Source organism: Schistocerca gregaria, chromosome 3 (genome assembly GCF_023897955.1).
Source record: "Schistocerca gregaria isolate iqSchGreg1 chromosome 3, iqSchGreg1.2, whole genome shotgun sequence".
In the NCBI taxonomy this organism is placed as follows: Eukaryota; Metazoa; Arthropoda; class Insecta; order Orthoptera; family Acrididae; genus Schistocerca; species Schistocerca gregaria.
Window position 1 is genome coordinate 438,252,375 of NC_064922.1, and position 17,679 is coordinate 438,270,053.

The 17,679-nt window shown below is 45.1% G+C and overlaps 1 protein-coding gene across 1 annotated transcript in view; it reads left to right on the forward strand.

Moving 5' to 3' along the window:
• Positions 1–1,789: 1,789 nt before the first annotated feature.
• LOC126355409 (phosphoglucomutase-1-like) overlaps positions 1,790–17,679 on the forward strand; it is a 50,333-nt gene continuing 34,443 nt past the window's right edge. Inside the window, exons 1-2 of the mRNA XM_050005713.1 lie at positions 1,790–2,251; positions 13,816–14,139. Coding sequence (XP_049861670.1) covers positions 1,790–2,251; positions 13,816–14,139 — 786 coding nt within the window. The remainder of the gene's footprint in view (positions 2,252–13,815; positions 14,140–17,679) is intronic.

Sequence of the window (17,679 nt, forward strand, 5' to 3'; positions counted from 1 at the left end):
GCAGATTTAAACTGTGTGCTGGACCGAGACATGAACTCGGGACCTTTGCCTTTCGCGGTCAAGTGCCCTACCAACTGAGCTACCCAAGCACGACTCACGCCCCGTCCTCACAGCTTAACTTCTGCCAGTATCTCGTCTCCTACCTTCCAAACTTTACAGAAGCTCTCCTGCGAATCTTGCAGAACTAACACAGTTTTAATCTGCCAGGAAGTTTCATATCAGGGCACACTCCACTTGAGTGTGAAAATCTCATTCTGGAAACATCCCCTAGGCTGTTGCTAAGCAATGTCTCCGCAATATCCTTTCTTTCAGGAGTGCTATTTCTAAAAGATTCGCAGGAGAGCTTCTGTAAAGTTTGGAAGGTAGGAGACGAGATACTGGCAAAAGTAAAGCTGTGAGGAGCGGGCGTGAGTCGTACTTGGGTGGCTCAGTTGATGTGGTAAATAGGAAGTTCGAAACGAATCAACGGCGGCGCGCGATTCATTTGGCAGACACTCCACTACGTTTAGCCTGCGCAACTGTGGACACCGATGAACATCGTTTAACATGTAGTGGGACGGCTCCAGTGTTGCACTTGACGCAACAGATATTGGCGTTCCTGTTACGCTCCGCCCCTCACACAATTTCATCAGACACACTTTCCCCCCCCCCCCCCCCCCCCCCCAAGAATCTTATTTTCTGGTCCAAAAAACCAATGCAGTGACATGGTTACGGGGAATGGTGGTGGGCTACGTGTATAACGAATCGGAAAAGGACAACATTTATTTTTGGCATTTTCTCCTGGATGGACACACGAAGCAGCAGCAGCATAAGAAATATGGGCAAGACTTCGATAATTACTTGCGACTTACATTTACCGACCCGCCGGCCAGTGTGACGGGTGAGAGATGAGATAGACGAAGAAGCCGAGATAGACATCGATCACACTTACGGACCCTTAGTTAATTTCGAGAAGACGACCCAGTCTTACACAAACGTCTGGTGAACGAGTCGATAGATGGCTCTCTTGCTCTATCGAACGTCGGGTCGTGAGCAGGTGTCGCCCCCGACACGAATTTCATTTCATTGCTGCAGGAGCATGTTTGTTTTGTATTTGTACTATCCGCAATGTTTTCATGTCTTTCATTTAGTCATTTCCAGTTTTATTCATTTCCTTAAGTAATTAGTTTTCTAATTAGCCACTATTTGTCAACATATGGACATTGTAGACACTATTTATGTGGTAGTACAACAAAATGTATGTCACAAAGGTGGTAAGCCTGACATAGGAAATAAAAAAAAATAAAAAGATGGATAGAGCGTCAAAAAAATAAAAGAAAAAAAGAAAAAAAACGAAAAAAGTTGGTAGTGCACTTGCCCGCGACAGGCAAAGGTCCCGAGTTCGAGTCTCGGTCCAGCACACAGTTTTAATCTGCCAGGAAGTTTCATATCAGCGCACACTCCGCTGCAGAGTGAAAATCTCATTCCGGTATCATCATGTCTGCGCTATAATTACGTGAAATCGTTTTACAGGACTGTGCGGCATATCGTGTCGGTGGATACGACGCCGTACCTTGACCAGAATCCGGGCACCAGCGGCCTCCGAAGACCTACGCTGATATATCGCCAGGAAAACTATGCGGAGAACTATATAGAATGCATCCTGAAGGTCCTCGGCGACGCCGTGCTTGGGAGTACTATAGTCGTGGGAGGGGACGGTAGGTACCTGTGCGAGGAGGTGGCCCAGAAGGTGATCAGGCAGTGTGCGGCGAACGGAGTGTACAAGGTGATCGCGGCGCACAACGCGCTGATGACGACGCCGGCGATATCTGCGGTGATCCGCAAATACGGCGCGCTGGGCGGCTTCGTACTCACGGCCAGCCACAATCCTGCCGGCCTGCTTGGCGACTTCGGCATCAAGTTCAACGGCTCCAACGGCGGTCCGGCGCCGCTTCCCTTCACCAAAACTGTTCACATCACCTCGCGGCACATAAAGAGCTACAAGACCCTGAGCAACCTGACTGTCGATCTCTCAGACATTGCGACCCACTGGTTCAACGTCGAGGGGCGAGAATTCCTAGTGCAGGTGATCGACTCGGTGGATGACTACGTGCAGCTGGTAAAGGATATATTTGATTTTCCGCATCTGAGCCGGCTGCTAACGGAAGGTCTTGGAGGAGAGCCTTTCCGCCTGCTCGTGGATTGCATGCACGGATCTAGCGGACCGTACGCGCACAGAATATTCTGCGATGAAATGGGAGCGCCACCTGAGGTAAGTTGTACCTCCCGTAATTTCTTGTAGATTAGTATACACTGACTTTCCTGACGCGAACAACCACTCAGTGATCAGTTAGCAGTCGAAACCAATTAAGAAATCCTCAATCTTTCTTGTGTATGTCGATCTGCTGCCACGACAGATTGTATGAAATGCATACTCTTGTAATGATAGTCTACCAGAACTACTTTTTAAACATTTTTTTATTTACTGCTATCGATTTTGAGCATGGCTCATTTTCAGGCTGTACCTAGATATAATCAAGCTTTTATCAGTACATATACAGTAGCTATATAATTTTTTCTTACGCTGTAATTAATACTTTTCGATTACACTGACGGAAAATATGGCAACACCCCAGAATAATTATGTAGTGGAACGAATTTTCGGATGTACATTTGTCTAGGTAACATATTTAAGTGATTAACATTGCAAGATCACAGGTTAGTGAAAGCGGGAGATAAACAATTGGAAATGTGAAATGCTGGTACATTAACAACGGGTGTAACTACCAGAAAGTTGACAGCAAGCGTGCAAAAATGCGTATATTGTGTTGTACAGGTATAGGATGTCAGTTTGTGGGATGAAATTCCACGCCTGTTTCAATAAATCGGTCAATACAGGGACGGCTAATGCTGATTGATCCGCTGCTAGTGGTCTCGCGGTAGCGTTGTCGCTTCCCGAGCACGGGGTCCCGGGTTCGATTCCCGGAGGGGTCAGGGATTTTCACCTGCCTCGAGATGACTGGATGTTGTTGTGTCGGCTTCATCATCATCATTCATCTCCATTACGGTCGGAGGAAGACAATGGAAAACCACCTCCACTAGGACCTTGCCTTGTACAGCAGTGCGTGCCTCCCGCATCGTCCCCTACGCTCTGTCAAAGAGTATAGGACTTCTACATCTACATTTATACTCCGCAAGCTACCTAACGATGTGTGGCGGAGGGCACTTTACGTGCCACTGTCTTTACCTCCCTTTCCTGTTCCAGTCGCGTATGGTTCGCGGGAAGAACGACCGCCGGAAAGCCTTCGTGCGCGCTCGAATCTCTCTAATTTTACATTCGTGATCTCCTCGGGAGGTATAAGTAGGGGGAAGCAATATATTCGATACCTCATCCAGAAACGCATCCTCTCGAAACCTCGACAGCAAGCTACACCGCGATGCAGAGCGCCTCTCTTGCAGAGTCTGCCACTTGAGTTTGCTAAACATCTCCGTCACGCTATCATGCTTACCAAATAACCCTGTGACGAAACGCGCCGCTCTTCTTTGGATCTTCTCTTTCTCCTCTGTCAACCCGACCTGGTACGGATCCCACACTGATGAGCAATACTCAAGTATAGGTCGAACGAGTGTTTTGTAAGCCACCTCCTACGTTGATGGACTTAACCATCATATCAGTGCTGTTTGTGGACGACGATGAAGTTATCGTCCGATTATGTCTCATATGAGCTCTATTGGGAACAGATCTTGTGATCGAACAGGTCAAGGCAACATTTCGACACTCTGTAGAGCACGTTGAGTTACACCAAAGGTATGTGAGCGAACGTTATCCTGTTGAAACATACAATGCTTTTGTTGAAACATACAATGCTTTTCATGAATGGCAGCGTATCTTGTCGAATAACCAGACTGACGTACGAATTTGCGGTCAGGGTGTGTGGGATAACCACGAGGGTTCTTCTGTCATACGAAGTTGCACCCCAGATCATAACATCAAGTATATGTCCAGAGCGTCTACCACGCAGACAAGTTGGTCGCAGGCCGTCCATTGTCCTCCTTCTAACCAACACACGGCCATCACTGACACCTAGGCAGAATCAGCTTTCACCAGAACACGCAATAGACCTCCACCTTGTGCTCCAATGAGTTCTCGCTTGATACCACTGAAGTCGCATATGGCGGTGGTTTGGGGTGAATGGAGTGCACGCTGCAGGACGTCTGGCTCGGAGTTGTCCTTGAAATAACCGATTTGTAACAGTTCGTTGTATGACTGTGATGCCAACTGCTGCTCACATTGCTCCTGCAGATGCAGCACGATGCTCCAGAGCCATACACTGAACACAATAGTCTGACCTCTCGGTAGTGCCACGTGGTCGTCCGGAGCCCAGTCTTCCTGAAACCGTACATTCTCGTGACCATCGCTGTCAGTAATCATGTACAATGGCTACATTCCTGCCAGGTATTCCTGCAGTATCGCAGAAGGAACATCCAGCTTCTCGTAGCGCTGTTACACTAACTCGTTCAAACGCATTGAGCTGTTGATAATGGCGGTTTTGTCGCCTTAAAGGTATTCTTGACCAACATCCACTCAACACGCTCGACCTCAAAGGTAATTAACGCTCATGACCATTACAACATGTATTTACTGAAAACTTGATTTGCTTCCCCATAGAGGCGCAACTAGCGCCACTCTTCTGCGACTGGCGCGAAATTTGAGTAGACATCATATTTCACGTGTAGAAATACGTCTACCAACTTTCGTTTATGTCGCACGTCTTCTTCTTAGTGCTTCTATCAGCGTTTGCTCATAGAGGTAAAAATAAGGGGAGATGGCGCTGCAGACTTACGCTGTACGTGTTTTCAAGCCGGTGGCGCCGTGTTACATGCCCCAAAACTTTAGCAGACTATTGTTTACAAGGAGAATACGACTGCATTTTGTTCGTAGTTTCTGTCGTGTGCACGCGACGGTCGTTTTAAATAGTAAATATTATAGTGCTTGCGTTAATAACGTAGTGTCATGACAGCATTTTAAAACGTTTTTTAGTCTTAAATGTGTATTAGATCAACTAATACGACGCATTTGCCATATTAAATGTAATTTTTTTTCTTTATGCTGTTCAGATAACTAAGAAGAGAAGTATGTGATCTGAAAAGTATGCCTTCGTAATCCCATTAAACACTCTTTTACTGTATTTGCTACTGAAGCTTTTCCGAAAGCAATGCTTGTTAGCTTACTGGTACTGATCCTTATTCATTACATTTTCAACTTTCAAATCATACACACAACATTTTTATATGCATTTACGTCACATTCCTTCACGGTAAGATGTCACATATCAGTAACACATAGGTGGAGGCAGAGAACTGCTTAGGGAAGAAGCTGCATTTAGCCAGGTGGACAAAAAGACCAAGGAAATGACTGCACTGTCGAAGTGCTAATCTGACACAATTTAAACTCACTTGTGTGTTTTGACATTCTTTTCACTAGAACATGGCCTGCAAATAAAAATTTCTACAAATGCATATGTATGTGAAACTCATATCAGAGAATGATAGAATTTTCTGAAATCTTCCAAAAATAAATACGTAGAACATAATCAAATATCAGTTCTTCACTATGTTATTCAGCACCAGAAATGAAGCTTGTTACAATGACAGAAATATTTTATATCGCAATTTTAAAGGAGCTGAATTAAAAATTAATATTCAATATGTTACATGCCTTTTCTATGTGATACGCAGAAAAAATCGATGGCGCAGCACTTCCCCTAATACGGACTGAGGAAACTGATGTTTGGTCTGTATCCACTTCTCTAAAATCTTCTCTTCTTACAGCATTCGCCCAGAGAGCTTAGCGAGTTGCACTGACAGGAAAGTTGCACAGGTCACACAAGAAAGGAAATCGCAGTAATCCGCCGAATTAAAGACCCATATCACCGACGACGTTTAGCAGTAGGATTTTGAAATACGAATTGTGTTCTAGAATATTGACACACTGATGCAGAAAATATTGTGCTTGTGAAACACAACTAGCTCTTCATTCACACGAAGTAATTAGTGATATCGACAGGGGATCTGAAATTGATGCACATTTATAGATTCACGAAAGGCTTTTGACACCGTCCCTCTCAAGTGACAACTGCGCGCCTATGGAGCATTTTCTCAGTTGTGCGACTGATTTCCTGTCAGAAAGGTGGCATTTCGTAATAATTGACGGAAAGTCATCATGTGACATCGTGCGTTCCCCAAGGAAGTTTTATGTGCTCTTTGTTGTTCCTAATCTATATAAACTATTTAGGATGCAGTCTGAGCGGTCCTCTGATTGTGTGAGGGTGATGCTTTTGTTTGCAGTCTAGTAAAGTCATCAGAAGACCAAAACCAATTGCAAAATGGTTTAGATAAGATGCCTCTATGGTGTGAAAAAAGAAAATTGTTTCCAAGCAATAAAAAGTGTGAGGTCACCTTCATGAGAGCTAAAGGGAATCCGTTAAATAACGTTTACACGATAATTCACACAAATCTACATGTTTTCAATTTTTGGCACCTCAGGGTTACTATTACGAATAACTTCAACTGTAACAGTCACACAGAAAACATTATGGGAGATGCGATGGGCGGCGCTCCAGAGCCAGGTCTTGAAATTAAATCGACGATACATCAGTGAAAGCATCTTCGGATTCGCCATCAGAAACAATAGAACAGTCACAGATGGAAGCCACTGAGTCCTCTGGTAGTGAAAAGCTGATTCAAGTTTCGACCTAAAAGCTTAGGAGGAAAATTTCTGCAAGTAATAACGATGGGGGGCGAGAAGATGCAGACAAAGAGTCCACAACACCTTCCGTTAGTAACCAGCGGAAAGCGAGATGGAAGATATGGCAATATCTGACTCAGAAGCGATCTCCTATGCCAAACATCAATTGCTTATGGACAACAGTAAGAGAGGCAAGAAAGTACAGGAACTGCGGATTATGGAGTCAAGTAGAACAAAGCGGGAATATAGGGAAAGAGAGGCGAATCTTAATCTCAGTCCAAAATTACATCAATTACAAAATCAGGAACAACAAATGGGACACTGGAACTGAGAAAAAGTAATATACAGCAACAAAACACATTTATTTTTCTATTCCGCGGCCCATGGGTCTGCTCCTGTGAACTGCTTCTGTAATATAGGCCGAAAGCGAAGGAAGCGAGTAGGAGCAGGAGAAGTGAAGCTTTTCGGTACTGCATATAACTTTAACACTTTTAATAGAGTCAAAAAGACAAGTAAATATGAAATGCATACATAACTTTGGCTAGGATGAGCACGTAGGTGTGAAGCCATAGTCCATGTCTAATCCTGTGAAGCTAGGACGACTGTTCTATAAAATCTCAAAACTAACAATTACTCGTTGCTGTCCAAACTTTAACTGAACATAACTAATACAAAGTCTCAGTAGCAAGCTAGCCCACTCGGTAGTAGAAGCGGTATTTCCAGGCCGTCTGCCGTCAAGACGGCACTCCCTCAGCTCCACAGCGTCGGCCAGAGGGCGGTGTCGTCGGCGTAGTTAGTCATCTCTCGCAATGCCAACTAACGAGAGTGTGCACCTACGTTGTGGTATCGTAACTATCGACGCCACATTTATGACCTATCAAAATTATAAAATTTTTAATTTAAATATCAACAGAATATCACCCGAGTTCAAACTGACATGTATCCCACGGTTCTCACACGCGGCTGAAGTCGATATAGCATTATTGCAGGAAGTAGAAACCAACAATCCAGATGAAATTGCAAGGCACAACGTAATTCCCGACTGTTCTCAAAGTGCAAGAACGGGGATATTAGCAAAAGACGGAAATCAATTGCTTGATACCATGAGGCTGTCAAGTGATTGAGGAATATCAGCACAAATACAATATAGACTGTGGTGATAAAGGTCAAGAGATACCACTTAATATTGTCTCGGACCTCCTTTTGCAGGGCGTAGTGCAGCAGCTCGACGTGGGTTGGACTCAACAAGTCGTTGGAAGTTCTCTACAGAAATAATGAGCCATGCTGACTCAATAGTCAACCATAATTGCGAAAGTGTTACCGGTGCAGGATTTTGTGCCTGTACTGACCTGTCAATTATGTCCCATAAATATTCGACGAGACTCGTGTCGGACGATCTAGGTGGCGTTCGAACTGTCCAGAATGTTCTTCAAACCAATCGCGAACAACTGTGGGACGGTGACATGGCACACTGTCGTCCGTAAAAATCCCGACGTTATTTGGGAATATTAAGTCTATGAATGGCTGCAAATGGTCTCCAAGTAGCCGAACATAAATAATTCCAGTCAATGATCAGTTCAGTTGGACCAGAGGATCCAGTGCACTCCATGTAAACACTGTTCATACCATTATGGAGCCACCACCAGCTTGCAGAGTTCCTTGTTGACAAGATGGGTCTTTGTATTTGTGGGGTCGGCATCACACTCGAACCTTACCATCAGTTCTTACGAACTGAATGCGGGACTCATGTGACCAGACCACGATTTTCCAGTCTTATAGGGTCCAACCGATATGGTAATGAGCCCAGGAAAGGGGATGCAGGCGATGTCGTGCTGTTAGCTAAGGCACTCGCGTCAGTCGTCTGCTGCAGTAAACCAATAAATTCATATACCGCCGCACTATCTTAACGGATACTTTCGTTGTACGTCCCACACTGATTTTCGGCTATTTCACGCAGTGTTGCTTGTCTTTTCCCAAATGAAGCTGCTCTCAATCGTTAAGTGAAGGCCTTCGACCACTGTGTTGTCTGTGGTGAGAGATAATACATGGCATTTGGTATTCTCCGCACACTCTTGACACTGTTGATCTCAGAATATTAAAGTCTCTAACGATTTCCCAAATGGAACATCCCGGGCGTCTAGCACCAACTATCATTCCGCGTGCAAAGACTGTTAATTCTCGTCGTGCTGTCATAATCACGTCGGAAACCTTTTCACATGAATCACCTGAGTACAAATGACAGCTCTACCAATGCATTGTCTTTTATAGCTTGTGTACGCGATACCACCGCTATCTTTATATGTGTAGATCACTATCCCATCACTTTTGTCACCACAGTTTACAATTTTTGTAAATGTGCGTATTCGCCGGCCGCGGTGGTCTCGCGGTTCTAGGCGCGCAGTCCGGAACCGTGCGACTGCTACGGTCGCAGGTTCGAATCCTGCCTCTTGCAAGGATGTGTGTGATGTCCTTAGGTTAGTTAGGTTTAAGTAGTTCTAAGTTCTAGGGGACTGATGACCACAGCAGTTGAGTCCCATAGTGCTCAGAGCCATTTGAACCATTTTGTGCGTATTCCGTCTGGGAGAAGCTGTGAAGAGTTGAGGGCCGAGTTTTGCAAAAAGTTATATCTGTTTTATCAGCAACATGCAGCAGAGTAATATTTGGTGATGATTTTAACTCTGTTGTTTAAAAAAAGACAAAAAAGACCAAAAGCCAAACAGCAACAGATGCGTGAAATTTGACTACATGGTTGGAAATTTAAATATGGTCGACACACGGGAGGCAACAAAGCAGAATAGACCGGATTTACATATAACCAGATTTAGCATGTAAATTTTTCCGATCATTGTGATTATATTAGCAGAATCAATTTACAGAGGCAAATGGAAAAGAATATTGGAAATTAAATACTACCTGACTGAGACACGTGGAATTAAGAATTATGGCTCTGGAAACATGGAACGCCTGCGTCACTAACACAAGGAAATACCCCAACAAATTAAATTGCTAGATGAAGCATGAGAAACCCAAACTACTGAGATTGCTTGGACAGTGTGGTTACAACAAAAGTGACAGGGAAAAAAGTACAAAGAAATTTTACGTCATGTGTCCCAAATTAATCGAGAAATTCAGGGTAGTAAACGGACAATACAACGGTAGGCTTATATGAAAGGCGGAGTGCTGTATGCTGCAGTAGACGTAGACGAGAACCTCGAATCGGTTTCCGTGGATCATATCGACATTGTGCTGACAGAAGTAGACAACAGTTCCCTCAGCAAAATTAACAGAAGAGGTAGTACATGAATCTCTATTGTGAAGCACGAAAGTCATTAGGTATAGACGGCATCCCAACCAGATTTTGCCGCACTTGTTGGGATGTATTGAAAGAAGAGTTAGTTAACGTACGCTTTTGATGGCCCTAAACACAGTTGCGGTCGAACCTCTTAACCTCTTAACAACTCGCTCCAACGGTTGATCTTAGGATGATAGAAAATAGCATGCCGATTTGCAGATGATCTGAGCATGTTTGCGTCGGCACAAGACCCGATACCACATGCATAACATTTACTGACCATACATTGTGCAGCGACAGGACCCATGGTCAACTGTACCAGATAATGAACTTTGCGAAAGGTTTACTGCTGGAGGAATAACAATTGTTATCCATAGGAACGAAGATTCGGGGTCTGGGGCTAGATATGATGTAAGATATACAAAGGATGCAGACTAATAACTGGCGCTCGATGATGAATAAAGTTGACGCCAGCGTACAATTACATTCCCAGTGAAGTCCCGATATAATTCAGAACGTAAAGCTAGTGAACGAGTACATCTTATCAAATGTGTATTACATAGCGTCAATTTTGCCAGTACCAACACCAATAGCCAAAATTCTATCTGTCAGCGATTTCATATACCGTGGAAACATTTTCAAAATAATGTAAGGCATACTAACATTACTCTTTGAAGAAGATGGGATCGGATAAATATATAATGCAAAGCATTACTGGTACACAGAGACCTAAGACGATCAAAATTCGGCCCTACCAGTCACGGAAGCATACTTCTTCAAGTTGTTCAAGGACAGAGCTAAGTAGTACCTGTTAGTATTGGCAAAGGCATTCAAAGTTTGGCTACCTCAGGACGGTTACGTAACCCAGGAAGACAAAATGTGCAATGCAATGAAATGGTACCGCGATACTAAGAAACGTTCAGGTCCTAACAGAATGGACGCTAAATAACCTCATGTCACTTGTCTTAGCTGTGGAAGAACATTCATAACACAGTCATAACAAACAGCTTACGTCTGGCTTAGGACAGAATAGTATAAAGTCGTCATTGAAATAATTTCAGTGCGCACAAAGCTATACTCTATTCATCCTGCGGATTCACAGAACTATGAAAAGTGTAATGAAGCGGATACACATATACACTGGTTCACATGCCACCATGCACATGGAATCTGGGAATGGAGTCAGGATAAATTTGCAACACTACTGCGTACTTCACTGCAGTATGTCAGCAATCAAGAATCACATAAGATACAAAAGGTTGAGGTGACACCAGACCAAAAGCGATAACTCGGTCAGAAAAACAATATGGTAATCTGGCTGTTGGGTCGATTCGTACACTACGTGATAACACCAGAAATGCCGAATTGAATGATATTTAAGTTTAAACTGACAACATTACTCCATAACTGCGGAAGAAACTAAATTATCGAAACAATTTCGCAAACTACACAAGAGCATGGTATCCCTGCAAAAATGGCTCTGAGCACTATGGGACTTAACATCTAAGGTCATCAGTCCCCTAGAACTTAGAACTACTTAAACCAAACTAACTTAAGGACATGACACACATCCATGCCCGAGGCAGGATTCGAACCTGCAACCGAAGCGGTTGTGCGGTTCCAGACTGAAGCGCCTAGAACCACTCGGCCACACTGGCCAGCCGTGGTATCCCTGCATCTGAGATATTAAGACCAAGTGTATAGATCGCCGAATCGGAGATTTCGCGCATAAGTTTACCGTCTATGGGGCTCTATTCATTTTGTCCGCTTTTTACCGTAGACGACTTACGGGATTGCGAGGCCTTGTTGTTGTGTTGTAAATAGTCTTCACGGGTTTACCGCCGGATCCAGGATGTCCTACAACAAATTTCGCATTTTCCAATCGAAGTTGCCCAAGAAATAATATGTTGCATTACTTATTGAACGGCCGTCGTAGTTACCTTACTGTGCTAAACCTGTAACATAATAGTATCTGTTAATGAGTAGATTGTGAGAGCGTTTCAAAATTTTAAATTCTGTCCTTCACGATACGAAAAATTGAATATAAAGTTGCCTTTGGTCCTGGAAGTAGTTAGATATGTAACCTGTAATTGGGACCGGGTTACGTACCCTCTGCCAGTTGCTTAGCAATATCGACTTTGTGACTCTCTCATCCCGGCGGATGTGTTGTAAATAATCTTCACGGGTTTGCCGTCGGATCACGTTGTGCAAATTCCACAATATTTCCTCGGAGCAAGTGTTCAACATCTTCAGGTGGTTCAACCTTGCTGATGGCTAGGTACGACTGACGGTATGCGCACGTCGACGCCCCGCGAGAGCCGCTCTGCATTTTTCCGCAGAGGGAGTTTAAATATGGAAAATCATTGCGCATGCGCGATTTCCGCAGTTGCGCATTCCTCGCGCGCGTGTTCTATAAGCGGGGCGTCGACGTGCGGATACCGATCCTCTGCGACCTCATTCCTTTCCCCCATCTGCTCCTGTTCGTCGAACATAACATATCCGCATACTCTACACCTCCCGCCGCCTTGATACCCCTCACCCCCTGGTTGCCCCTCTCCTCTCCAGTCCCCGCCCCCTGCGACGCCTTCACTGTTGTGTCCGCCCTACCCTCCATCTCTACACCCTTCATCTCCTTTCCCAAGGTGGCTTCCATCAACTCCCCCTCCCGGATGATGCCCTTTCTTCCTCCATCTATCCCTCCTATCAACTCTGATCCCCACCCCCTCCTTTCCTCCGTCCTTTCCCTGGGCTCCCTCTTCCCCCCCTACCATCCTGTTTTCTCCCCACCAAACCTCTCCCTACCTCCCTTCTCTCCTCCCACCCCAAGTCCTTTTGTATTCCCCTCCTCTGCCTTCCCCACTCCCTGTCACATCTGCCCAGCACTCCCCACCCCTCTTATTGGTCCTCATCCTCAATCGGCTCCTTTCCCACCTCCCCCCCCCCCTTCGCTTTTCCTCTCCTTCCCCCTTTTTTTATTTTCCCATCATCTGTCCAGTTCCCCCCCCCCCCCCCCCCCCCACCTATTCTCGACTGTGGTATGTCACATTTGCCAACTTTGCAATGTTCCAGTGACTGTTCAGTGTTGTTAGTCTTTCTCGTGTTGCGCACAGAAACCATGCTGTCACTAGGTGTGAATTTTATGTCTTTTGGGAACAGAAACCAGACTCTCGCCGTGTTTTTACTTCTCTGTCTATTGTTTTACCTGTCTGCTTCGTATGTATTTTATTAGCATCATCATCGGTCTGTTCTATGTTTTACGTTCCACGATGTTTTTTCGCCATATTACTCTTTAAGTCTCCGATTTTATCGCCTGTTTTTTATTATTTATTTTCTTCATCTTTTTAACGAAGTCTGTAGGCTGAAGAGCGGCATACTAAGTTGCTGCCAGCCTGCCCCCTTTGGGGGGAATCGAAATTCAATAAAGAAAAAAAAAAGAAAGAAAGCGGATACCATCAGTCGTGCCTAGCCATCAGCAAGGTTGAACCACCTGAAGATGTTGGACAGTTGCTCCGAGGAAATATTGTGCAATTTGCACAACGTGATCCGGCAGCAAACTTGTGAAGACTATACAGGGTGTTACAAAAAGGTACGGCCAAACTTTCAGGAAACATTCCTCACACACAAAGAAAGGAAATATGTTATGTAGACATGTGTCCACATAACATCTTTTCTTTATTTGTGCGTGAGGAATGTTTCCTGAAAGTTTGGCCGTACCTTTTTGTAACACCCTGTATACGACATCGGCGTTATTCAGCGCTAGTGCTCTAGGCTGTCGTTTGTTGCGGGGCCGCTGCAGACGGTGATGAACGCGAAGCCGGTGGAGGACTTCGGTAACCACCCGGCGGACCCGAACATGACGCGCGCCAGCCAGCTGCTGGAGCGAGCGCGGGCCGGCGCCTGCGACCTGGGCGCCGCGCTGGACGGCGACGGCGACCGCTGCCTGCTCGTGGGCCGCGGCGGGCTGTTCGTGCCGCCCGCCGACTCGCTGGCCGTGCTGGCCGCGCACCTCTGCTGCATCCCCTACTTCTACAGCCGCACCACGCCCGGCTTCGCCAGGAGCATGCCCACCGCCGCCGCCGTCGACCGCGTCGCCAAGGAGCTCGGCCTCGAGTGCTACGAGGTGCGTCTCTCATGTCATTTTTAAGCTAGTACCGCAGGAACCGGTCAAATGTTTCGAAATTTCGCCTGTCCATAACGTCTATATTTTGACACGTTTTTATCAGATCGTAATCTTCTCTGTTTCCTCGGCGCAAATTTTACAATTCATTTTTATACTACTGGCCATTAAAATTGCTACACCAAGAAGAAATCCATATGATAAACGGATATTCACTGAACATATATATTATACTAGCACTGACATGTGATTACATTTTCACGCAATTTGGGTGCATAAATCCTGAGAAATCAGTACCCAGAACAACCTTCTTTGGCCCTAATAACGGCATTGATACGCCTGGGCATTTAGTCAAACAGAGCTTAGACGGCGTGTACAGATACAGCTGCCCATGCAGCTTCAACACGATACCACAGTTCATCAAGAGTAGTGACTGGCGTATTGTGACGAGCCAGTTGCTCGTCCACCATTAACCAGACGTTTTCAATTGGTGAAAGACCTGGAGAATGTGCTGGCCAGGGCAGCAGTCGAACAGGACCTGCAATATGCGGTCATGCATTATCCTGCTGAAATGTAGGGTTTCGCAGCGATAGGATGAAGGGTAGAGCCACGGGTCGTAACACGTCTGAAATCTAACGTACACTGTTCAAAGTTCCGTCAATGCGAACAAGAGGTGACCGCGACGGTAACCAATGGCACCCCATACCATCACGCCGGGTGATACGCCAGTACGGCGGTGACGAATACACGCTTCCAAAGTGCGTTCACCGCGATGTCGCCAAACACGGATGCGACCATCGTGATGCTGTAAACAGAACATGGATTCATCCGAAAAAATGACGTTTTTGCAACGTTAGTCGTTGAGTACACCATCGCAGGAGCTCCTGTCTGTGTTGCAACGTCAAGGGTAACCGCAGCCATGATCTCCGAGCTGATAGTCCATGCTGCTGCAAACGTCGCCAAACTGTTCATGCAGATGGTTGTTGTCTTGCAAACGTCCCCATCTGTTGACTCAGGCATCGAGAAGTGGCTGCACGATCCGTTACAGCCATGCGGATAACATGCCTTTCATCTCGATTGCTAGTGATACGAAGCCGTTGGGATCCAGCACGGCGTTCGGTATAACCCTCCTGAACCCACCGATTCCATACTCTGCTAACAGTCATTGGTTCTCGACCAACGCGAGCAGCAATGTCGCGATACGATAAACCGCAATCGCGATAGGCTACAATGCGACCTTTATCAAAGTCGGAAACGTGATGGCCTCCTTACAGGAGGCATCAAAACAACTTTTCACCAGGCAACTCCGGTCAGCTGCTGTTTGTGTATGAGAAATCGGTTGGAAACTTTCCTCATGTCAGCACGTTGTAGGTGTCGCCACCGGCGCCAACCTAATGTGAATCCTTTGAAAAGGCAATCATTTGCATATCACAGCATCTTCTTCCTGTCGGTTACATTTCGCGTCTAGCACGTCATATTCGTAGTGTAGCAATTTTAATGGCCTCTACTGTAACTAACTTCCCGATGAGCTAGAGAACGTAGCTCAGAATTGGATTACAATGCAGTATTACATGAATGCTTGGCGTCTGTTCTTTTGGACATGTCCGAAAGAACGGGCACCACCCATTCATATCACTGAGTCACTTCGATGTGCTCTGAATCCGCGACCTTCAGTGCAAATGCACGGTCACGTTCGACCTCCTGTGGGAATCTCAAACTAGCGAGCAAGAGGTACGGCGATGGGGGCTGCAGATACATGGCGCTATGGGGAATGTGGGTCAGCCGGGGGGGTACCGAGATGGTCCATGTAACTGCGATGTGTCGCAGTGGTTAGGGCAACTACCAAGAAAGCAGGAGACCCATACTCTAATCCCGATCCGCCACACAATTTCACTCACTGCCACTGACTTTGCCGAAAGTCCCAACGCAGCTGACATGATGAATACCTTCCCTTTCTCCTCCCCTCCATCTGCATACAATGCGGTAAACTCGCTTTCTTGTGTCGTATTTGGCGGAGGGTACTTGGTGTACCACTGCCGTTTCCTCATTTTCCTGTTCCAATCACAAATGGTTCGTGGTAATAACATTTGCTGGTATCCCTCCGCATGATTCTGTCTAGTTTTTGGATTCACCATCTTTTTTCGAGATGACATAGGAGGAAGGAATATGATTCACGTGCCCCTAACACGGGATTTTATGCAGCCCGCAACGCCTTCTAGAACCAGTTGTTATATATTCATATTCTCTCGCCCACTGCGTGCAAACTATTATGCTGAAAAATTAGGGGGACATTGAAGGAAATTTAACATACTTAAATTTTGTAGTGGGATACGTTATAGCTAGAGGTAATTGTTTTCGAGTTATTCAAGATAAATGCATTTAAAGGTCACATTTCTATGTTTTTCTTCCATAATTCGAAAACTGTGGCCTCTGGCAGAAAAGCATGCTGGTATACCCAAACCTAGCTGCATTAAACACGCCGTTCGGAAATTTACCATATGCATCTGTTCTAATCTCGTCAAAATGTTTGAAATCGATTGAAAAATTTCGCACACAGAAAACTAAAAAGCAGAATGTAGTTATTTCAATAATAATTTGTAATATAACATTTTGTCTAACGGACTGAAAGGTATAAAATAATTTCTCCTAGCCGCATACTGATCCCCAGTCTCATACCGATAATTCTGAAAATTTGTGCTTGTGAATTTTTAATTGCTATGACAATACTAGTAATTTTTTTAAAAAAAAATGCAATGCAATAGATAATAGTAAGGAGTGTGGAGAAGAGCGGTCGTTGAGAACAAATTACAAATGAATTCCTCTCATTTACAGTGAAACTAAAGTGTTAGTGATTTACTTAGGCCACTCATGCATCAGTTATCTATTACCTGCGCCCCACGTTTCTCGTTTTAAATTTTCATGTATTGTGATAGTAACTAAAAATTCAAAAGTCCAAATTTTTAGGACTATCTGTATTTGGTTAGGAATCAGTAAGAGGAATTTTATACTTTTTAGTCCGTTTTAGAAACGTGTAATATTAAAAAGGTTTTCATTTAAATGGAGACTTTTTCGTAAACCTTTGAAGTTTTATGCCTTTGATTTCTTTCCAAACAAGACTGCACAGCAGAAGGTATCTAGTTGTTGCTATGATCACTGCTTTTTTGGTCATTATATACCTAGAACTGTCCACATCCGTAACTCAGAGGTCAACGTCTCTGGCTGCTAAGTAGTAAGTGGAGAACTCTGGTTCGATTCCCGGCACTGCCAGGAAATGTTCCTTGCTAACACTGCCACATGTGCACTCACCCTCGTGATGGCAATTGAGGCGCTACTCGACAGATTAGTGGCGGCTCCAGGGTCACTGTAGGGACTGTGGTGTGCTGACTCCATGCTTCTCCATACCGCATCCATTGGCAGAGGATGGCAGGGAGGACGGTCCCTACCGACTGGACCATCAGGGATAGGACACGGAGCTTTGGATCTAATTGGATATAACTAGAAACACAGAACCAGTAATTTTGACCAGTTACGAGAGCTGTTCGG